Genomic DNA, 25,144 nt, shown 5'->3' with positions numbered 1-25,144 from the left:
ATTTTTTTTCTTTATTCACATCACATCACATCACATCACAAGGCACTCTTATTTGTACCCTTCACCGGATCGCGCCTCTTACTACGTTCCACACTTTCCCTCTCTTTGTTCTGTCGTAAAACACGAGCTTAATCGCCGGATCTACTCCGAAAAACAATCTGAATCCGTCATTAGATAGGGCTGCGTACGTGCGCGGCTTATCTCAGCTTCACACCGAGAGAGGGGGCAGCCGCGCAAAAGAGCAGACCGACGAAACTGTGAAGCTGATATTCCACGAACAAAGCAACGCATCTCACACGGTGCATATCAAATTCCCAGAAAAAGAAATGAAAAAGAATATACTTCCTGCTGGTATAAATAAGTGTTCCATTAAGTGAGGTGGGCTCCAAACGTAAGCAATAAGCTCGCATAATAGGGTGTCACAATATAGTAAGGGTGTTTCTACGCGTTGCGTGGCCAACTTCTGCTAATGGGCTTCTACGGTGCATGGGCACGCGAAGCTACGTAACTCTACGTGTTTTATCATCGACGTTTTGTATATGCTTTTCTTTCGCAAATTAGTAAGGTAATTTTAGTTAAGATAAACTTACACGAGCGCATCTAATGAAAACCCAAGAAAAACCCAGGTAAAACCACGTACGTCTACGCTGTTGTTGTTGCAGTTGTTGATGGTTGTGGTTATGTAACTGCTTGCAGCAATTGGCCGCGCTCAGTTACATTACCGTTTCTCCTTTTCTCCCATTCCTTTAGTGACGTCACACTAAACCCACGGGGTCACGAATCTGAAGGTTTACATTAGTCAGTACCTTTTTTTACAGCCCTGCGAAATACATATAATTTAAGCTGACTGGCGTAATCGATCCCACACTTGTGAACCCACAACCTCGATTTTATTTTTTTAAATTTTTTTATTTGATCAAATCAATCCAAACGAGTTAACTTCCGCGTTACTTCAGGGATAAAAGTACCCGCAGTAATGAGAAATTTTTGTCGCAAAATCTACGCTGAGCCGTTTCAAGCTACAGCTGCATGTCGAGGAAATTTTTGTGCTATGGTGCGCCCCCCCCTCCCCCCCATCGAAATCTGCGACCAATGAAAAACGCTTAAGTTCGGAAGCTTATCCAACGGTTGAGCTTGATGGTTGATTGATTTTAAAAGAAAAAAATGGAGATGGTAGTCTCGAGCCACTCGGGACTGGCTACTCCAGGACGCGTTATTAATAAAAGAAAGGGAAACTACACTAACCTCGACGCTTTGAAACGCGTTGAAAGAATAAATGAGAACATCATCACCGAGCTTGTCACCAAAAGCGAAGTCTCAAGGCACTAAAAACAAAGAGTGTCACAATGTGTCAAACAGGTCCGTCGAGACGAGAAATTGCACAACGGTTGAGCTTCTTTTTTAGCGTCCACCCTGATCTGATACAGTTAGGGGAACTGCATGACATACATACGCGTCCTCGCAATCCCGCATACCCGGGTGTTTCCCGAGAGAAATAGCACGGCGAAATATCGCCACAAAACTTTATTTATTTATTTATTTTAATTTTTTTTTTTAACCAACTACGGCGACCTGCATCACCTCGATGTTACGGAGGAAAATAAAGGGAAGAATTTGGAAGGAAAGCGGCGAGGGGCGCACGTAGGAGTGCCATAAATCAGGCGTTCCACAAAAGACCAACCACCTGCTAGGCTGGAACGGATGAAATGTAGCGCGCGAAACGCTATTTAGAAGATAACAGATTGAACGGCGTTCATTTGCTGCGCCGCAGACGCACGGCCGTTGCGTCGTTACCCGAGGCTGGGAGGCGCTGGGTCCGAATTTGCCAATCGACGCGTTACTAATTAATTAATATTTTCTTATTAATTAGGCATAATGACAAATACGGCGCCGATACAGGGCTGCTAGCAGTATTCAATTGGTTTGCATTCGCGAAGAGAGTCTATTCCTTTTTTCTCTCTCTCTATCTAAATGTTGGTGCATGTTACGGGGGACACCGCGTATATTCATTTACAGGGTGAATTTCGCGAAGGTTACACATTTCGATGGAGTAGTGTGTGTGTAATTGAAGGTTTTATGGCGCAAGGGCAACTTGGGCCAAAGAGCGCCAAGTCATTATGATTATGATTAGGAGTTTTCTGGCGCAGCGACTACAAAGGTCAGCGCCAAATCAATGATTTAATGACTATGAATGTTTACAATGTTGACCAACATAAAATCTTCTGTTCTCATAAAAAGCATGGTAAAAACGTAAATGCTATTACTTGAAAACTGTCGCTACCTGTGAAATTCATTTCATTACAGGACTAGATGTATTTTATCAACTTTGTAGAGTCTAAAAAACCAAGGATACTGTCATAAGAGACAATCCCAGCGTCACCTAGTAAAAGAGATGGATGATATGGTAAGTGATATCGATAAAATATCGGAAAATGAGCGATGCGGTGGCGGTCATACAACGGACAACTGATAAGAATATGCAGTACGGTCAGTGGTTCATTACAGTGTTGACAGACCGGTTGTTCCTCGGCCCGGAGCAGATAGATGGAGTAGTAAAAAGGGAATATGACGTCTGCGGCGCTTCAACCTTTGCAGACTGATAGTCACTCGACCAAAGTTTTACCTTTCTTTTTTTTTCAAATGCTATCACTTTCTAGAGAAAAAAAAAGTTAGAAGCAAAGCAAATTCTCACCCCATGCATTTTCTACTGCCCGAAAACGGGGATAGGCGCTCCTACTTGTCTGCGTTGGTGTCACCCTTGGCCCGCCAGCAATGGCTGCATGACATCACTCAATGGTCGCTCCTCCATGCAGTGGACCCGTCATTATCATTTAGGGTGCCAGGTGGCTTCCCTCGCAGCTTTACGACACTCCTGCGGCGTCTACGACTCAACGTCGCCTTCACCCCTGTGTTCCGTGTTAAGCTGGGTTACGGTAACACAGCGCTGTGCCTAGCTTGCCGCACCCCAGCTACGATCCCCCATATCATCGAGGACTGTGAGCGGTACACGTGTGAACGCCGGGTACTTCGACGCCAACTTGAACTCCTCGACCATAGACCATTCAGCTTGTCCAAAGTACTTGGCCCATGGAGCTCCCCTGCACATCAGTGCCGGGCTCTTCGCTTCCTTTTTGCTTTCATGCAGGCCACTGGACTCCTCGAAGAGCTCTAAACAGAACTCCGACCTGTCGTCGCTTCAATCTCACCATAATTCATCCTCTCATATTAACCACTGTGAAATGGGGTAGAGTGTCCTGTGGATAACACGGGGAAACATCCCATGTCATCATCACTTCATTTATTGTTGTTGTTGTTGCCCGAAAACTGCCATGTTTTCCTCTCTCTGCTTCACGTTGACATCATTACGTGTAGGTGGCACTGCCTCGAAACACTGCATCTGGTCCATACAGTTGTTTATTGTTCCATAGGTGCTGGTTTTGCTTCGTCTCTTTTGGCAGCGCCACCTATACGTGGTGATAGGAACGTGAAGCAGACAGAGGAAAAAAAATGGCGGTTTGCGGGCGGTATAGACCATGGGAAATGCATGGGATGAGAATTTGCTTTGCTTCTAACTTTTTTTCTACAAAATTATGCCGTTTGAAAAAAAAAAAAAAACTGAATAAACTTGAGACAAATTATTATAAGTGTGCAGAGTTTGAAGCGCCAGAGACGTCACCTTCTATTTTTACGAAATGTGTAACCTTCGCTAAATTCACCCTGTATAATATTGCCCGTGCTGTTACTGTAATCTGTATGCGGTCACACAGTACTAGGTACAAAAAACACAGCTACGAACAAAACGGAGCGGAACCACAACAGCATAAAACACGCGTCAGAAGAAAAAAAAACGAAGAAAAAGAAAGGAAGACGAAATAAAATAGTGCTATAGAAAGAAGACAGCAAATCCCCTGCGCTGCAGGAAAGCCCTCAGAGTAGTGACACTGAGTATAAGCCCATTACATCGGCACAACACTACTTAGTCGCCATACTCCATTTACGAGGATTAAAAAGGTCCATGGGAAGTCCATTTGGGGATCCCCAGGTGAGGGAAACGGATATACTGGCAGATAGACAGTCAATAACTGTTTATGTCGCGGTATCGAGATGTACAACGCGTAGCGGTATGTTAGCCTAACCGGAACGATCGCCGCTTTATGTAAAATACCCCAGTTTGAAAGAGTTCTTTTTTTTTTTTTTTTTCAGTAAAATAGTTTCCATAGGGAGTTAAACATATAAGGTGTGTTCCATATAGGACAGGACATTTACACCCCAGAGGTATAAAAAAAATTGCTCCGTGGGGTAACGAGTGTGACCTTGTCGCAGCTCATAATCTCTCTTTCTCTCTCAGACATCATCACAATCTCCAACATCATCATCATCAAAAACTGTCGGATGAAGAGAAAAACAAAACAAAATGGGTGTCGCTCAAGTCGTATTCAAATCATCGGCTCAACTGTAGCCCTCAAAAATGACGTCTCCGGTGCCTGAAGGAGAAGTTTTTCTTATTACACTTACAAACCTTTCGCAAACGTAAGTGCTACCCGGATAAGTTATATGCGTGATGTTCTTTATTTTAGCGCCGCGAAGCAACAGTGGTTATATGAGCGGCGTACAGATGTGGACAGATGGAGAGAGCACAGCCGGAAGGGGGTTAGTTTGCGTCCTGGGCCGACTTCAGGGGGAACTGTGCCGACATTCGTCTGGAAAACCCAGGGCACGCCTCAGATGGCACAGCGGGTGCCGGGACTCGAACCCGCGTCCCTTCCCAGCCATGGCAAACGATCCTCCTAACCACTATGTCACGGGTGATGGCGTACGCAACGTTCTGAACACTATCATACTACTACTACTATTTGAATACAGTTAAATATACAGACAGAAAGAGGCACTCGCAATACCGTTAAAGTGGGAGAGGGGGGGTCTCTTTTATATATTTTTTTTTTCACCTTTGGAGCAGCCGAATTTGTCGTGTGACAAATTCAACCTCTCCCCAAGTATTTTTTCTTCATCAACATCAACATTAACAACATCGCAATACCGTTCTTATAGCACCGACGCACCGACATATAGCAGTCGCGCAAAGGCATATGCTTATAGCTTCAACATGACTATATATATATATATATATATATATATATATATATATATATATATACATTCCCACATCTCTACCCAACGCTAGCATGCATCGTCGGCTGCAAGGTTGAAGGATGCGAAGGATGCTCCACGGTAGAAGAAGGGGACTCTCACATTATCCGCAGTTAATCGTAAGCGGCTCGCAGCCGATAACGAGCTGCCTTCATTACCGACAGCCAGGCTTGTACACATATGCGCCTGTGTGATAGGGCGTGGCGGCACGCCCAAATGCCAATCAGCGCCCATAAGTAATAGCCGACAGCATCATGCACCGGGGACACGTTTCACAATGTGGCGATTATTGCGCGGACCGTTTTTCACTTTTCGCGTTTACACCGTTCGTTGATCCGTATACAGTGAACCCTCGTTATTATGACCAAGATCGTTCCCGAAAATTTTGGTCATAATGCGGAATTGTCATATTAACGGGGGGGGGGGGATTCTCAGAGGTTTCACTGCATTGTTCCCCAGGAGTATTGTCGTAAAGCGCGTATGTCAGATTATCGGGGGTCATATTAACGAGGGTTCACTGTAGATACGTTGGTATAGGAAAGAGCATACTCGTATAGGATGGAGGCTGCAGAAATATCGATAGACTTCGATTAAGATATCAATACTTTACGCATATTTAAATTTATTTTTGATTGACAGATATCTTGACTGATTTTGAATTCGTCACTTATCGACGCATATACCCGTGGCCTTCTATATTTCGTCAGTATTCGCGCAACAAGGAAAGGAAAACACTGAGCATTACAGCTACGCATAAATATCGCTAAAATACCTACCCAAGCAGCACAATGTATACTGAAAGTCGAGTGCGATAGGGGTGGACGGGTATGTGTCCTATCAATGTTCTTTTGTTTGACGAGTCCGTTCGAGGCCTTTCACCTACCCGTCCACCCCTATTGCACTCGACTTTCAGTACATTGTGCTGCCTGGGATATTTTTTAGATCGATCCACATATCTATGGTCGTTCCACGTGTAACCTAGACATCGACAACACTTTGTTATCAATGGCTGCATTCTGTCGTGCGTGGAATGTAGGATAAGTTTTTAACCGCGGGACCGTATCCGGGGGTCGAAGGCAGTCTTAATTCTCTTTTTGTTCCATGATCATCAAATTGAAATCCCTCGTCTCGAATTCGTGGGAGAGCGCTTGAGGATCAGGGGACGTTGCTCATTGGGAAGGAAGCCCCAAACTTTAAAAGAGCATCCCTTGCCCCAAAAAAAGGAGATAAAGATAACGGCAACGATCGGGCACAACCCTCTATGAAGTCTGCCTATAGGTAGTATACAGCAACGAGACGGCACATGACAAACTGACAACATGTGCCAACTAAACGCGCAAACGTCGCTGTACGTTTGGAAGTGCCAATGACGGCGAAACTACAAAATAGGTAGCTCTCATGACAGCACCGCAAGCCACGCAGTGAGTCGCACGACGTCGGTGAAGCGCAACAACTAAGCGTTACACGCATTTGTTTATGCGCGATACGTTGGCGTTTCTTCAAACCCTTAGAGAGGTCATTAAAAACCGCATATACAGATACGATTCCAAGATGGCCGCGCACAATGGGTCACAGCACATTCTATACATTACGCGACCGCTGTGAAAACACACATCCGTTTTCCTGTAGTCACACCCTTCGTCAAATTCACTTTTTGCGCGGTAATGTCTACTTGAAGCGCACCTGCTGCAGTGCACTTTATCGGAGCGATATTGATCTTCCCGTACAGACTCCGGCGCGAGATCCGTGATGCCCTCTTCTCGGAGCTTCTATAAATAATTCGGATCTAAATATTAGACGAGAGTTCGCCGTGAGCTACGTTATTGGCGCCTCCCCAATACAGAGGGGAAACCATTCATCAGAGAACAACCTGCTCTCCAGGGGCGCCATGTTGGAAAGCCCCCCCTCCCCTCCCCTCCCCTGGCGGCTGCGACCGGTTTCTGTTTCGGCATCATCCTTGACCTCAGGTGCTGCTCTCGTCGTTGGCGCTCCGTTTTGACCGCTTGTTTCGGCGGCCTCCGAAAAATAGTAATGCGCTTTGTTCTCGTTCAATAACACGCACGTGCGTTGTTCCACGGGCGCGCACGCGCGCGCGCGCTTGGGAACTGTCGGGAGGCATTTAGCGTCGCGCCACGGGGCCGACGGCGGCAGTGTCCAAATAGACCTCTACCCGATAAACGTCATCATGACGTTGGTAGACAGACTGAAACCGAAACGAATCTGAATGGGGAGAGCTGGGTTCCACGAATGGGCACTTGTTCGCTGCCTCCTATTGAAAGAAAAGTAGGAACGAAGGTCGCGTCCCTTTGAGGGACCATCGTAATCCCCTCAAGATCGTGGCTTTCGGGCGCGACCTTGTTTGCCCCCCATAGCTTCAAGCATAGTTCAACTCTACCAAACTGGTGGCGCTGTCGAACAGTATGACGTCATTTGTTTACAAACAGGGAGAGGTCTATTACGAATAGATCCCTCCCCGAGAGACGTCATCATGACGTTGGTAGACAGACTGAAACCGAAACAAATCTGAAGGGGAGGGCTAGGTTTCACCTATGGGCTCTTGTTCGCTGCCTCCTATTGAAAGAAAAGTAGGACCGAAGGTCGCCTCCATTTCAGAGGCCATCGTAATCCCCTCAAGACCGCGGCTTTCGGGCGCGACCTTGTTTGCCTCTAGCTTCGAGCGTAGTTCAACTCTACCAAATTGGTGGCGCTGTCGAACACAATGACGTCGTTTGTTTACAAACGGGGAGAGGTCTATTGCTGATGGGGCCAATCTCCAAGGGCACCTGTGGCGGTTTTCCCCGAGTTTTCGGCAGATTTTCCGAAACGGGCGTCTGCACCTTATCCCCTAAAGTCATCCCCGGACGCACACTAAACCTCTTCCTTCTTGCTGTCCTCAATCAGCACAGTACGTCCACATTTGTACGCCGCTCAGTGACACAGTTATCTCCATATGACTCTCACATCCGTCAGTAACATTAGCCCAAAAAACCTAGGAACGCCATACACCGACACGTTTATTAATTATACAGTTCAATCATCGATTCATGTAGACACATCCCTGTAGCGTCGCTCAAGCGATTACGCAATTACGCACGAGACAATCCGAGCGACGAATCTGTAGCTCTGCTTTCGGGAAGCGCGTGGACCGTCCATAAAAGGTTCTGTCCATGGACGGATAAACAACACTCATCTATGAAAGATCTCTCATGATTACAACATGCAAGATAGAACCCGCTGCCAGATATCAACGACATGGAAGGCTTTAATGATGAAAGATGGAAGTCACTGAAAAGGTTAGCCAGCTGTAGGGCTCCAACCCGCATCTTCTGGATTACCCAGGAGATCCAGAAGAATCCAGAAGATGTGGGTTCGAGTCCTACAGCTGGCTAACCTTTTCAGTGACTTCCATCTTTCATCGTTAATGCCTTAGGCACTTTGAGTCTGTGTATGTAATTGTCCTTTCTATGTGTTCCAGCCTCAGAACATCAATTTCTCACAGAAGACTTGTTCGTTGCCCACACCGATGCGTACACAGCAAAGTGGCATTGCTAACGGTGCTTCACGTTGGTCACCCAAAGTATGCACACTACATTGCCATACAGATTCCTTCTCTGCACGTAGTCACAACACACTGCAGTCGGGCACAGGTATCGAATATCTGCCGATCGCAAACAGGTTTTAATGCGATCGTTCCTAGAAATATCATCCCAACAGAATCCCCCCACCCCAGCCCACCCGCCGCCCCTAAACTGACAGAGCTTGCCTGTACGTCCTACGCGTAGGTAGTGACCAGATACGTACAGTAGCTAACAAGACTATCGTCGCGTTCTACCTATAGGATGTTTTCATCTGACGTCAAACGAACGCGTTTGGCCGACATGGTGGTGGACACATTTTCGACCCAGCTACCGAGATTTTCTAGTATTTGCTCGAAAATGAAGCCTCGAATGGTATTTTGAAATCCGGTCGCGTCCGACCCTCGTTTTATCCCGAAGACACTGCGTCATTGTCTTTCTCACATTTTCTTTTATGAAAACTATGGTAGCCGCAATGAAAAATGGCTCAAGTCTGTCATCTTTCAATGCCGCTATCAAAGAAGCGACCCTTGACCTTCGTGAAGGAATACGGCTTTGTGACACTGCTGTGTAAGCTGCTTCTTGCAGCTTTTTGCACTGGGCCTCCCACATTGTACTTGCTACAATGTAAAATAAAGTTTCAATTCAATTCAATGACACGGTGGTGTTTCTCAGTCTACGCTGTTTCGATTTCACTATGTCTACCACCGTCATGACTACGTCACGGTGACGTTTCTTCGGGTAGAGGTTTATTGAGGGGCGCTGTGCCGTTACCAGGACTGCCAAGTGTTCAGCGGGTCTCCCTGGGTACCTACTCGAATTGGTGCTAGAGGATCCCACCAGCGCGGACAAGCAGTTCCATTATTGCGCGCCAACGTGGAATATGAAATTAAAGGCTCTACTTTGGCCCGTTGACGACCACAATCCTCAAGGAACCATAGAGCAAAGAAAACAATAATAACCTCCGGCCAAGCATCCGCTACGCCTCCCTAATGATAACTTCAGCACCTCACAGTGTATACCGGCGTCGCACTTTAGGCCAGTAGACACAAAGGAAAGGGGAAAGGAGGCCCGCGTCGTTTGAAATCCATTATCCCCTGTCGACGACGCCTCACTGCCCCGCTAGGAAAACCAGCCTCTATCCCTCCCAGTTGAACCCTGAACTTAGTCAAACTTTATCTCCGTCGACGTGGGGTCGAGAGTAACCGCAAAGGATCGCGAGTTAAGGGGGGAGGGGGGCTGCAGATTCACCTGTTCCTTTTTTTTTCTTCTTCTTCTTTTGTAGGATCGGAATTTCGGAAGACCTTTTTCAGCAAGACTCGCAGGCTCGTACTACTGATAAGTGATAGCCACATAGCCGCTGTGTCCCGACCACCACCCTAAAGGACAAGTGCAGAGAGAGACACAGGACGCGTTGCCTCCCTTCGTGTCCTGTCAACTCCTGCTTCAGTCTTTGTTTCGCATGCGCTTTTGCTTGCTTACAGCTAGCGCCTATACTTCGGGACAGGTGAACTCCTGCAGGTCAAGTGCTGCCACAAAGCTTAATGTGTCCTATTGACTAGCCGTTACGACGTGAATGCGTACTGGCTTCAGTGCCCTATATGACTGACCTAGGAGGACACATAACACCTCCGAGTCACAACATAGTGCGGTCGTGTCTTGGTCACCATAACCACCACTGCAGACATTTTTCTTTCCAGACTACTTTGCTGGCATCAAGAGACACTCATTCAGATAACCAAACCCTACAACACTAGGTCATCATCTTCCTTGTCGTATTCTACTGGGGCGAGTACACTTATTGCATCGGCATGACCTACCGCTGCCGAAAAGTATCTTTTTCCTGACAGGGGCTGGCACGCGCCCCTGGTTACGGAAGCTGCTACGTCGAAGGGTAGCGGACAGTTAGCGCCAGTGTATATGTTCCGCTCGTTAACTCGCGATAGTCCTCCCAAGAGCGGCCGCCGGACACAAAGCACAGGCCGCTTCCTTTGAAGGGCGCCGCCAGGGTATGGCCTGCTCACACCGAGGCGGGTCATCAAGTCCGGTTTGCAAACATGACGCTTAAAGGCTACGCACGTTAGCGAGACAATACTTAGTGTGTGTGTGTGGTAAAGCTCACATTCATAGGTCGTTTCCGACAGTTCTCCATATTCATTAAAGATGAGAGAAAATAAGAGGGGAGAGAGAAAATAGGGACGGCAAGAAGACTGTACACGAACAAGATCACAGAAGAAGGCCTTGTTGGTGTGAGTCCCTGCTGCAGTTAGTCTAGGTTTGGTTCCTTTTCTTTTCTCCAATCTTCTCTCTGTTCTCATGGATCTATGCACGCTTGCTTTTTGGCCATTCTTTCGGTATCGGAGAGAAAAAATGACAGTTCGTCAGTTCGGCCGATGAGCTGGAATGAGAGTTCGTGGTGGAATGTTTGGTTCTGTACGGGCAAAATTCGGTATCTGACAACACCGCGAAGCAACTCTGGCTATATGCGGCGCGGAGACGGAGACAGGCGGAGAGAAGACAGCAAGAACGAGTGGAAGACCTGGACTTGGTAGGCAACCTGGACAGACGTCTTGGAGTTTACCGAGCCTGGAAAGTCCGCTGGAACCTCAACCACAGTGAATGGTAGGGTTCGAACCGGCCACCGCCCTGCAATTAGCATGACCTCGAAGCCACAACCAACGTGCGAATGTTGCATCCACTCCGCCAAAGAGCTGTTGCAATTTGGTAGTCTGAGGCAACGAATGTCCTGTATATGAAACAGGTTTGAGACCACAGCCTCCACTTCACTCTGCAACAAGGAGCTGCCTCCTTCCGAGTCACGGGGACACCAATCGCGCCCCCCAGGCAGTGGAGGACCGCCTTACGTGCTATGCATCTACAGAAGGCAACTTCTCCTTTCTGTGAACGAACGAACGAACAAAGAAGCAATTGGACTGCTCAACAAAGATGGCCCTTTGCGACAAATTGCCCCCCTGGGTTCCCCACCCAGTTGTCAGGCAGCGCAGCTTGCAGAGAAACAGCACCCTGATTCTTGTTTTCAAAAGGGAATGCGCACCCAAGAGGGCTACGAACGCGGGAGACCGTTCTCGGTACGCTGTTGTCGTGTTGTCCGTTTCACTTGTGGCACGCACTCACGTGCTCAGAGATTTCTCATCGTTCAGCTTATACAACAACTTTCCTGCGTTTATGCCGTTTTATCTCTGCACTATAGCACTAAATTAATAAAGGGCCGGTGAAGGGCTCTAGTCCAGCCAATTTCGTGTCGCTAAAATCCCAAGCAAACTGTGTAGCTTACGCAGTGGTTCTAAAGATCTGACACCATTCAGACGCGACACTAGACCAATACTTGTGTTTTGAGGATATCACTTCCAGAGGGCACTGTAGCAATTTGATCTCGAACGTGCGTTGGTGTTCACGTCAACTGACATGTGTTCTCGAGGCGACTGACTCAACAGTGGGGTTGTAATGCATCGATATACTATCTGGTTCAATACAGCGTGCACGCATTGTACTGCATGTCATTTCTATTGGTTCTCCTGAACACGTGACCTCTGCGTATACCTCACTGACGTAGAAACGCCAGCATCGATGCCATAGTAGTTTCTACGCGTCCATTCAACCCCTTTGTTGTAAAGCATGGAACGCAGGTTACCATCGATGTAAATAGCATGTCGTTTCAATATATCCATACCGAAGAACCCCGAGACGAGGGACAAGGAAAAAGGGGACAAACACAACGAAGTCTCAAACACAGCCGAAGGTTTATTACTGTTATTACTTACTATGATTACTTATTTTCCTTGTCCCTCGTCTCGGGGTTCTTCAGTATGAATCTATATCACCAGCTCGCTTGCTTCCTAACTATTCTATCAGTTTCAATGCATCCGGCACAACGTGAGGCGAACTGCCACAACCCATCCCATGTATAAACGGCGACACTTGAATCTGAGGCGGGAATAAAACAGGCACACAGAGAAGTGCACAAAACTCTGTCCGTCTATTCACATGAGCGACATCACCACAGAGTATTCTAGTAGAATAATAAAGAAACGAAGTCCATGGTGCGGAAGTTCCACTACGTCTTACGCTGAGCATTCGCACGGTGCCGGAATATCGGGAGCTGCGTGATTCGCCACCATAGCAGATGACATACGCCACCATAGCAGAAGACACCATCGGGCCCTATCGCTTACTAAGTCGCGAGGAGCACGAAGAGACATAATGCTAAGCGCTCGCACACACCATTCGCCCTGTGGTTACAGAATATATTTTCTGAGCCGCAGCAGACGACAGGGCCGATGGTTTCGTCTGCTATCTTGTGGCTGAGTTGCACGATATTCCCCTTGTGGTCAGTAGGGCACGTAAAGACATGACGTTGAGCCCTCACGCTGCAGCAGAAAGCTAAGACGTTCTGCGCATCTTCCACTGGAATATTATGGGTAACATCGCTTGTGCTAGTTAGTACACGATGTTTCTGTTTAACTCGATCTCCCATCAAACCCAAAGAAATGTCGCCGTTGATCCCGTTAAAATAGTTCATTTGTATTTTATGGTTCCATTCAACCATTTCATTTACCCAGGCATCCATCGAATCCCCATGCCTTTAACGGTCTTTTGAAGGAGACTGGTTTGCGAGGAATACTCCTGCACAACCAGACTTTTATTCAGTTTGTCCGGGACGCGAAAATCGGATGTCACCCGCAAATGAAGAATCCTGCGCACGTGATACGCGTCCGAAAGTTTAACTGACCACTACGTGGACACAACTGTAGTCACGGACGACCAGAGGAACGATTACAAGAACCAATTCAAGACCTGGCCTCACGCACTGCCGGAATCCAGGTTGCCCCTTTTTGTGTTCTCTTGAAGCTTCTCAGAACCCCTCTGACTGAAACCAAACAAGTGTACGGCCCACAGAACGGCTTTCGCAGAACTCCATCCGTCGAAGGGACGCCCGCCCGGCTGGTCTCGGGGATACAACAGATCGACAGCTCCGATAACGGGACCACTAAGAATATGCCCTGGTGGAGGGGGAGGTAGAATCCGCCACGAAACGTCGTGGGTGGAATGAAAGGGGTTTGCAAAACAGGGTCGCTGAAGAAACGGGAATTTAGGGTTAACAATGACGTGCAGAATGGACATGATGGAAAGCCAACGAACACGCGGGTTTGGTTTCGAAAGGCGGCCAATCGAATTGCGTGATTGGTTTCCAGAGAAGTGGGTAGACATGAAAACGGTGCAGTATACTCAGGAACGTGGCTTCCTTCGTAGCGTTGCGCTGTTGGGAGTGGTGAAGAAACCCAGCGCTCGGTAGATACCCAGCTGATACTATGGTGGGCTATAGCCTTTCTACCTCACCATATATACACGTTACACGATATACGACATCCTGGATGGCTCTCTGGATTGCCAGACCGCCAGCACTCGCAGATACACGCTCTACATCATTGCGCCATCTTTGGCACCGCTCTAGGTTGCTAGACCGCTATCTCTATTGCGCTGTATGGGTATGCGTACAAAGGTGAAATACATACAGTCTGCACCATGACGACCAACACTGTGAGGCCGACAACAGAGAGCGCTCTCATTAGCAGGACAGGAGCAGAGATGACAGACGACTAAAGAGAGAGAGGGCAGGTTAGTATGCGCCTTGGGCCGACTTCAGGGGGAACTGTGCCGACACCAGTCTGTGAAATTTTCCTGAAAATCTAGGGACCAGGTGGAACGGTTCGGACGGTGTACCAGGTGGAAGTATCCAGGTGGAACGGTTCGAATCCAACCCCTCGCACCTTGGAGCTATCATCAACAAGACAGTGCTGTACCTGCTTGGGCATGCCGCTGGTGTTTTTCAGTATGAAGACTAAGCGAAGTGTCAACAAGTAGTTCACGAAGCCTATGTTTTGTTGTTGCTCCTACAGAGTAAGCTCGCCAATTGCAATTCCCTAAGCGAAGTGTGTTTAGACATCTCCAGTCTGACCGAACGCTCGAAATGAATGAATGAATAAATGAATGAGGGAACAAAAATGAATAGAAGGAAAAGTAAAGAGATAGTTGGTCCTGAACACGACAGGTTTACGAGTTGAGCAACGTTTTCCGTGTCAATAGTGAAAAACGGCTTTTAAGGCACAACACTTCAAGAGAGAGAGAGAGTAGAAGAAGAAGACTCGAATATTGCTCCTATATTTAACAGCTGCTACTATACAATCGAGAAGAAAGAGCCACTGCCTGGCCGTACTCCGACTTTTCCCCTTGAAACTGAACAAATATAGAGCAACAGGAGGAGGAGGAGGATTCCAATTTCGCGGCACTACTCGTCTACCTACCCGCAGATCACATCCCTCTCAGGAAATAGAGTGCTCAGCCGCAAAGAGATTGAGTGAAAACCGCACAAACCGCGAGGAGGACAAAATACACAAAGAAAATAAAAGAGAAAGAGAGAGAGAGAGATCCGGCGATCGTCGCGGTGTGTCGAGAAGGTCGATGGAACAACGTGTCTATTGTGTTGCATGGGGGTGATCGCTTTCAGATTAGGTACGTACTAGTAGCAGACGACAGTTAAGATACGCACTAGTAGCAGACGACTGTTAAGGTACGTTCTAGTAGCAGACGACTGTTAAGGTACACACTAGTAGCAGACGACAGTTAAGACACGCACTAGTAGCAGACGACAGTTAAGGTACGTACTAGTAGCAGACGACAGTTAAGATACGCACTAGTAGCAGACGACAGTTAAGACACGCACTAGTAGCAGACGACAGTTAAGGTACGTACTAGTAGCAGACGACAGTTAAGGTGCGTACTAGTAGCAGACGACAGTGTTAAGGTACGTACTAGTAGCAGACGACAGTGTTAAGGTACGCACTAGTAGCAGACGACAGTTAAGGTACGCACTAGTAGCAGACGACAGTTAAGATACGCACTAGTAGCAGACGACAGTTAAGATACGCACTAGTAGCAGACGACAGTTAAGATACGCACTAGTAGCAGACGACAGTTAAGATACGCACTAGTAGCAGACGACAGTTCAGATACGCACTAGTAGCAGACGAAGTTAAGATACGCACTAGTAGCAGACGACAGTGTACGCACTAGTAGCAGACGACTGTTAAGGTACGCACTAGTAGCAGACGACTGTTAAGATACGCACTAGTAGCAGACGACAGTTAAGATACGCACTAGTAGCAGACGACAGTTAAGATACGCACTAGTAGCAGACGACAGTTAAGATACGCACTAGTAGCAGACGACAGTTAAGGTACGCACTAGTAGCAGACGACTGTTAAGGTACGCACTAGTAGCAGACGACTGTTAAGGTACGCACTAGTAGCAGACGACAGTTAAGGTACGTACTAGTAGCAGACGACAGTTAAGGTACCTACTAGAAGCAGACGACAATTAAGGTACCTACTTGTAGCAGACGATAGTTAAGGTTCGGTCTCTACAGCCCATAACAGTGACCCCGAATCTGCGCTAGCCGCACGAGCAACGTCATCGGTAAAGATGTCTGCAGAGGAGGAAAGCATGCGCCGAGAAGATATCGCTGAAGAAATGCCACGAATATCCCGAACGACGCTAGAAGACTTTTATTGAAAAAACGCAAAGCAGGGAACTCAAAGCGATGCTGCTACTAGTAGACGGCACAAGCAGGCACCATGCGGAAGAATCACGCATTCAGGAGACAAGCTTAATTCGAAATTGGTTGGCGAAGAGCAATTCACGCTGAAAAGACTAAAGAGGAAGAACAGATAAACATAAGCGTCATTTCGCGCAATGCATTTTGTAGGAAACTGGAATTTTCACCGCTGCCTTAATGCACAAAACAGTGTCGCGTGACAGTGTTTTCATTTATTGAGATCCCAAAGGTCCGAACACACTACACACGAGGAGAGAAAGAGGAGGGGGTGGGGTTATGCACATATGCACAGGTATAAGCAGTAATGGCCAGACTGTAAACTACTAGCTAAACTAGCTGATTGTAGGTAAAAAGTAGTTATCAACTACTTGCAGAAATGAAGTGGCAACTACTAGCTGGACTACTATTTCAGTAGTGGGGTTACTGCGCCAACTGCTTCCGATTTTGCCGCAAGCTTTACGGTACGATTGTGCTTCCGACTTTTACCTTGAGCTACTTGATGAAAACGGAGGTGCAGAGCAATTGTGCCGTGCATGTGTACTAAATCTTCACTTTTATCACTGCTCGTGATTTATATTTAGGTGTTTAAAAACACTAGAATGGGACTGGTGTTGATGGACAACGTTAAATGTAGTTATATATGTAGTTAAAATATATTGCAGTAGTTAAAGAACTACCTCCCCTGAAAAGTAGTTAAATCACTGGGTATAAGATGCCATGAGCAGAACCAATAGAAAAAAAGAGAAAATGCGCACAAAGATGTTGTCAAAATGATTACAAACTATCACACTGTAATGCATAAATTACGCAATCTGTTGTAAAACTCAAGTGGTGTGCCCTGTAAGACTGTCCTGGATGGGTCCTCAACGGAGACCAGAAGCCAGCGCTGTACGGGTTCACGTTGGACACGTTTTGGGTTGACACTCTCCGTGTGCTTTGTAGCGAAATGGCATGCTTGAAGTTTGAATGCATATATGACCATACAATCATGATGCAGAATAACGATTAAAGAGCCCTTTCACATAGGCGCGCCTATCGCCGCAGTCTCTCGAAGTAAAATTTTAGGGAACCCCTCACGCCAGCCACTACATCCATCAAGGACGGGGCTCCTACCTAATTTTCTGCCTTCGTCGTAACCGACCTCTCGCGGAGGGAGAGAGAAACATACCTGTCGTCATTGTATATATCGTAGGTACCATGCGTCTTCGAAGAGGAAGGCGTGTACCTTCCCTGCCCGATGGACCCATCACCATTCATCATTCTACGCCGAGTAAACCACAAAAGCAAATAAAAGCCTGCAACGGAAGCGACAACCCGACGCGTACACACCCAAAAAAAAGCGAAGAAAAGTAGGGGGGGGGGGGGGCGCAAATTGCTAGGGCACAACAAGTGCGTGGAGGGGATATAAGCTTATAAGAAAAGGGACTCTGGGTACCTCTCCCCGCCTGCACGTTCGTCGTTGCCGTTGTTGTCGTTGTTGTTGTTGGAGATGTAAGGTTGGGGTTTCCTCACTCTTTATCTATTAATTGACATCTAACAATGCCGTCTCATTCACTGCATGTTTATTTGAAAATACATCTTTTTGAGCATCGTGTCAAACGTGTTTGCACGATGTAGCCCCGTGGAAACACTGTAGCTGTATTTTTATTTTTTATTGTTTTTTATTATTATTGTAACGGTTACACAACTTCACAGTACCGCAAGCGCGTTCTGGCGACCGTGTGACGTCACACGGTCCTGTAAAGCCAAAGGAAGAACCTAAAAAGATTTCGCTTTTAAAACAGACCAGCAAGAATGGAGGCATAGCAGGTCGACAAAGTGTTTAATAAGCGGAAGAGACATTTATACAACTGTAGGGATGTCAGGTTCAGCCTGTTTCGAAGACGAAAAATGCTCAGGTTTATTATACGACCCCATAGCGAAAGAGGGCGCGTCGGTCGCTGGCGTCCTTGCCGCCATTACGTACATCCCGAACTCGCGACCGTGCGGACCTTCACCCTAAACCGTATTCACCGTTCATTTGGTGTTTCTGAGTACTTCCTTGTATGTGCATATTATGTCAACCGTATCTACGTAATTTCCCTGTTTTCAACGTTAACAGCCTTCTAAATGGAACAATGGCTGCGAAAGGAAACCGAAACCAAAGGCATCGCCGAGGCTCCATAATGGCGACGGAAGTTAGACTAGATAGTGTTATATAATAAACGCCTGGCGTTGCCTTTCAGCAGAAGGTAATTGCAGCAACTTGCATAAACTGCGCAACATGTATATGTTTTTTGTTGTTGTTGTTGTTGTTGTTGCTGCTGTTGTTGCTGTTGTTGTTACGCGATTAGTGCACTAATGATCGTAGTTCATGCGAGAGGCCTATCAAGTTGAATCCCAAGAGCACGGGCAGTGCAAGAAGCGTGGACGATTTCGCAGTGTAATAAGAGCGTTACGGATCAGATAACGCAAAGCTAATTAGCCCTTTATCTTTTTTTTTTTTTTAACTACTGCTGTGCTGTCATCGCCGAGTGAGGATTGCGACCCACAGTACGTACAATGCTCTTTCTCACAGTGCGGAATTCCGCCAACTGCCTCTATCTGGCCTTGATCTTGAAACTCAACGAACCCGCGGGAAAGCGCTTCCCCCCCCCCCTCCCCTCTCTCTCAAAGATCATCTGTCCCGGAAAGAGTCGGAACGTCGTTATCGTTCAAAGCCCGGTTTCCACCAACCACTGCAACAGGCCGGGTTCAGGCTGGGTTAACTTAAATTGATTGAAAACTTTGCAGCAACACCTAGTTTTTATGGATTATTTACGGAGCGGAGTTAGGTTAGGTCAAGTTGCGTTAGGCTCTTTAATCCTAATATCTGCTAAGACGGCAAAAGCGTTTCACCTGAATTTGTTCGTATGGTACGTCTTGTCAAAACACCCGGTCATATGCTGGCCCAAAATAATAGCTACTTGTGGACGGTGACTCTCATGGAAGATGTACACTGAAGTAAGTAGACAGCCGCAAAAGCTTGATCGCGAACGCAGAACTTCAGAGCTGGAGGTGAAAACTTCCGATTTTTTTTTTTTAACTGTGGAAAAAATAAGGGAAGAAAGGTTTCCTCCACTTTTTTCGGAAGGATGGAAAAAAAAAGGCGAGAGTTTCACTCTCGCACGCTTCAGATTTCATAGCGAACATTTGAGAACAAATCGTACTGTAATACCAGTTATATTTTTTTAGTTAGAACAATAATAGTAGTATTTATTTTTTAAATTTATACCACATAATACGCAGCACTTATGAGGTAACAAAAACGTCTCATCGTCATCACCATCGCCATAACCATCCTCTTCACAGGCATCATCATCATTCCAGGTGTTTTTCACCAAAGTGATGCGGAGTGGTGGCCCTCACACTAGTGAAGCCAAAATCTCATTTTTATTTTTTCTTAAAATCAAATCAAATCGTATCCCAGTTTTTCCTCCTCTTTTTTTTCGATGCGTTCCTTCTATTTTTTTTATATTTTTTTAACCGAGGCTCAGCATATCTACTCGGTGCACGAAAGAGAGGGAGAGAGAGCCAGAAGGCATCCCGTAACAAGACAAGAGTCGGGCGTTCCTCATCTCCCAGTGTGTCAAGAAAGCAATTTCCCAAAGCAAACATATGCGGGAGAAACGTGCCCCGGAAAACAGGTTTGGCCCGACCAGATAGTATGGAAGAACATACGGTCGAGACGAGAAATGCCACCAGGTCCGCGAGCGAAACGCCATCGCCGATTCCGTACGTGCCGCTCACAATGAATCACCCGAAAAAAAAAAACGGATTACGAGCAGCTATAGCGCACTGCAGGGCACAGTTCTTCCAACTCGCACGTCAGTGATGTTTGAAATTGGCGCGCCCGAGACGCCACGCTGACGACAACGACAAATAATATACGTAGTGACGATGAGGGAAGAAATTTACCACGTGAAGACGGGGATTGGGGGGGGGGGGGTGCTATGGGCGTGCTATGGAAGATCCCGGGTTCGAATCCCGGTGCCGGCTGTGCTGTCTGGGGTTTTTCCTCAGACGCTTTCAGACATATGTCGGCACAGTTCCCTTAGAAGTCGGCCCAGGACGCACATTCCCCCAGGGCGTGAGTCGTGACGTTGCCCACATACGTGAGGCCGACAACGGCAAGCCCTATCACCACCACCACCACCACCACCACCTATGGAAGATCGAGGGCCTGAATATCTCCGCTTTTCACAACTCTTTGTGCCAGTGCATTCAATTTACGCGCTTTTGTACCGTTATTTCTAAAGTATGTAGATGGGTAGAAATCCAGCGAACCGGTAGAGATGTAGGAAGGGAGTTGCCTCAGGACAGAAGCCGCCGATATTTCGAACAGAGACTGTTCTGTGCCCAGAAGAAGAACAGTCTCTGTTCGAAATATCGGCGGCTTCTGTCCTGAGGCAACTCCCTTCCTTTCTAAAGTATGGTTTCATTTCATGGCCCCAGCCACTGTGAGTTATCCCCTTGGCTTAGGAGCCCTCGATATCATATACGAAAATCGGCACAGTTCCCCCCTGAAGTCGGCCCCGGACGCGTACTAACCCCCCTGTCCCCCATTCCTTCCTGCTGTCTTCTCAACCACATATGTACGGCGCTCATGGCTACAGTCGCTTCGCGACGCAGCGTGGGATTTTAAAAAATATCGGAACAGTGAACGTGAGCTTCGGGAAGACCTTCGAAGTCGCTACCCTTTTTTTTTTTACCTCCATTTGCGAACGCACAATACAGTGGTTCAGTCAATAACATTTCAATGAAGGTCATTAGACCTTAAACATAGGGCATCCGGAGTCTCACTGTGGAAACGCGAAGCAAGAAAAGGGTGATTCACCAATTTACCAAGAAGTATTACGCAACTTTCTAGGGCATGCAGCTGTCACTATACAGAGCCTGATTTGGAGACGGACGCACATCCAAACCACAGCAATGAGTAGATTACAGGAAAAATTCGATTAAACTGCAGTTACTTATTTTTTGAAGATATTTATAGGTACAGTAGTTGATCACTCTAAAAGTAGTAATTAATTGCGATAACTTGTTAGTCACTCGTAGTTATTTCACAGCCCTGCATACAATTTCGTTTTGTGTTTCATGCATATTTTTTTTTTTCATATACATATTTCATATATATATATACTCTTTCCTTCTTTTTCCCCAAGGGTGAAACTTGCAGCCTTGACTGAGCAGGCAGACCTAGCACTGTTTTCTTATTTACAGTATTTATTCAACGTCATTCCCCCCTCCCAGCAGACAACAATCAACTGCACGACACTCCGGGTGAATATACGCAGTGTCCAAGTACCACATTCTGGTACCTTTCTTATCAACATTACTCGAAGGGGAGTACACCAGGTGTAGCGCACGCAATGGCCTTGCGTACGCAAGGAAGCACCGTGTTCACAATGCGCACGCGGAGTGCACACCCGTATTTCCTTGCGAACACTAAAGCTCTCTTACGCCAGAACAAAACTTCCTTCCTGCACTGGAAACGTCCAGGGGGTGCCACCTCACAAGAACAAAACCCCGCACGGAATGCGTTGTTACACGCGATGCTCAGAGTGGCCAACGGCAAAACGAATATGCTTTCGCACTACAGTCATAAAATATGAAGAAAGAACGCCGAACAAAAAAAAAAAAAAAGAAAGAGAGAAAAGAAAGAAAGGCCCGTCATTTCGCCTCAAACAAACGGGACAGCCACCATTTCTGGCAAACAGAATTGGCGAGAAGGACGGACAACCTGATGAAGTGAGGGGGGGAGAGAAAGTCTGTTAACCCAGCCTTCCAGGCCATCAAAAATGTCAGGCTCCGGGTTTTACGGTACTTGCGTTTTTTATCTTTCTTTTTTACTTCGTGGCTGCTTAGTTGAAACGGCGAGAGGGCAGAAAATGTACAAATATGCCACGCCCACTCTCGAAAAAAAAAGAAAAACAGAAAACGCAAAGAGAGTCGGCCATCACCGCAGGCAGAAAGAAAGCAGGCAAGGTCAGAGAGGAAAAGAGAGAAAGACAAAAAGGAAAGAAAAGAGCATTGCGTTAAAAATTTACGAAGTCAGACCTTCTTTTTATATATATATATATATGCGCCACGAAGCAACTGGAGCTATGAGCAGCGTACAGAAGTGGATAGATGGAGAGAAGATAGCGGCAGGAAGGAGTCAGGGACAGGGGAGGGGGGGGGGGGGTTAGTATGCTTCCTGGGCAGACTTCACGAGGAACTGTGTCGACAACCGTCTGGAAAGTCTGCAGGAAAAATCCACGGAAAGTCCCAGGCAGCACAACCGGTGGTAGGATTCGAACCCACGACCTCCCAGTCTTCAACATGACGTTGAATGTCGACACGCGCTAACTTTCGAGGCGCACCACAGTCACTGATGCTTCACTGAAGTTATGTTTTCTTGTCCTTCTTGTTTCCTGATATTTTGTTAATAACACGAGGCTACGGATTCACTGATTTTTTGCTCCATCGACCGAAAAACGCGAAATATTGTATCCGGTGCTGGGATCGTAGTAATTGCGCGAGGCTAAGGAACTACAGACTTACCCGAGATAAACTGCTATAAACTATACGTCAAGTGCTTAAAAATCCTGCCAAGAACTTTGAGCTGAGGCCTGCTTCAATGAAAAGGAAAATCGCTTTTTCCTTGTTCGCTGCCAGTGCTCTCTTCCACCATTCTCTTCAGTTGTCGGGGATTCGCTCATGCTTTGGAATGTAATCTAGAAGGCACATAATGGAAGGTATGTTTACTGGAACGACAGAAGCGCACGTGATGTCCCGAAATTGGCAGCATGCGGCAAAATAAACGTGGCAACGAAGTTGCTATAAGACACGGGAAACCCCGTAAACATGAGACATAGGCAGTATAGATCGCGCGCTCATTATTTAATTGTCACGATTTATCAATAAAGAACTGAACCATGTAGGCATTTTTATATACGATGTATGGGGGGGGGGGGAATATGTTTATTGAGAAAAAAAAACAAGGAAAGGTTAGTCAGGCAAAGGCCGACTTGCTATTCCTTTCGTAAAGAGGAACGGAAAAGGAAAGGGGACGAAAAGATAGGAAGAAAACGAAAAAAGGAAAGAAGGCGGCAAGAAAGAAAACGAAAAAAAAACGAAAGAAAGAAAGCGAAAAAAAAGGGAGAAAACGAAAAAAAAAAACGAAAGAAAGAAAGCGAAAAAAAAGGGAGAAAACGAAATAGAGGAAAGAAAACGAAAAAATAGAGAGAAAACGAAAAAAAAGAAAGAAAAAAGAAAGAAACGAAAAGAAAAGGGAAAGAAACGAAAAAGAGACGATGTATGGCGTAACACGTCCAGGAACGGTGAGTCTAGATCACCCATTACACAACCCGCACTTCATCTAGATTTGAACTACGTTACCTCTTTCTGTCTACCGTCTCAAACATCATTTTGTGAATAAAATACAGAAACGTCAATATGTCCCGTAATATCGTGGACCAATGAAGCTGGATTGAAGATATAGTTATACAAAGGTATTCGGTATGGCGGTAAGCTTTTATGCCTGCAATAATTCACCATTAATGGACACGCACAGTCAACCCGCATTATCGAGTGTCGAACGCAGCAAACGACAAAGTACGTTTCAGAAATTACGCAGCATCGATGAAGTCAGAATGTTTTCCCTCGCGGTGGCAGGACGCGTAATTGCTTCAAGAGGAATCGGCAAGAAAGGTACCCATTCACTGTGCAGAGAACGATATCATAGGTGAGCACGGGCAACACTACAGTATCCGAATCTGCACAGTATCCGCCGCATATTTCAGCAACCGCGCGGATATTGAGTACATCTCTACATCAGGCAATCATCGCGTTTGATAATGAGCGCGTGTGGCCCTGGTATGAGGGTTGTCAGAGAGATAGTCCCCATCTTCTCTCGGAGAAGATGGGGACTATCTCTCTGACAACCCTCTAAGAAAAAGGAGTAGTTTTACTCCCTTTGGGGACTAAATGCATTGCCACAAAAAACAGTCCATTTCGGGAGTAAATGCACGGGAGTAAATGAACGTCACACAGTGTGGAACTGCATGTGATGCAGTTTCATTTCACGCTCCGTTCTAAGAGACCCAGGTACATAATTCATGATATATCGAGTGATATATCGAGTACGTGATATATCGAGTGATATAAAATCTTGCGATATACATAGGGCACAATTTCCGAAAAAAAGAAGCGCTAACTGTTCCTTACTCTGTGTGGCTGGAAAATTGCTAAGTTGGCTGAGTTATACAGCCTTATGCCATCAAATTGACCAAGGGCACATTTTTTTACGTAGACCGTTGCATTCGGAAGACCACTTGCGAACTTCAGTGACTATTTGCAGTCTTGGGAAGTAAATGTCGGGATTAGGGGAGTAAAATGGGGAATAATTACAGTCCAGGGGATTGGAAGCTCCAATTACTCCCCATTTTACTCCTGTTTTTTTCTTAGAGTGTACAAAAAAATAAATAAAAACAGACTTTCGTACACGATAACGTTTGATGATACCGCACGACTACGCCCGCATCCCATCGCTTGCACGCGTGCATCCAGATGTTACTACTGAGCTGTTGAAAATCCTATTGCGGCTAAGATTGCGTAACGGATGCGCAAAATACAAAATTTGGGAGCTCACCATTGAGACGGCGGCACCAAGAGCCCCGTTGGGGTAATGTGGAAATGCATATCCAAAGGGTGAAGGGATAGGCTCGAAGGACTTCCCTGGAAAAGAATGAAAAAAAATCAGTTATGACAACGGCTACATGTAGAC

General features: G+C 46.5%; 1 protein-coding gene across 3 annotated transcripts in view; it reads right to left on the bottom strand.

Annotated features, from left to right (window-relative positions):
* Positions 1–25,144, bottom strand: part of LOC135375126 (protein pangolin, isoforms A/H/I/S-like) — a 159,414-nt gene that overhangs the window by 116,700 nt on the left and 17,570 nt on the right. For all 3 annotated transcript variants that reach the window (XM_064607841.1, XM_064607843.1, XM_064607842.1), the window contains one exon: positions 25,010–25,095. In XM_064607841.1, the coding sequence (XP_064463911.1) occupies positions 25,010–25,095 (86 nt within the window). The remainder of the gene's footprint in view (positions 1–25,009; positions 25,096–25,144) is intronic.

Source organism: Ornithodoros turicata, unplaced genomic scaffold (genome assembly GCF_037126465.1).
Source record: "Ornithodoros turicata isolate Travis unplaced genomic scaffold, ASM3712646v1 ctg00000829.1, whole genome shotgun sequence".
NCBI lineage: Eukaryota > Metazoa > Arthropoda > Arachnida > Ixodida > Argasidae > Ornithodoros > Ornithodoros turicata.
This window is presented reverse-complemented; position numbering and strand designations above follow the sequence as displayed.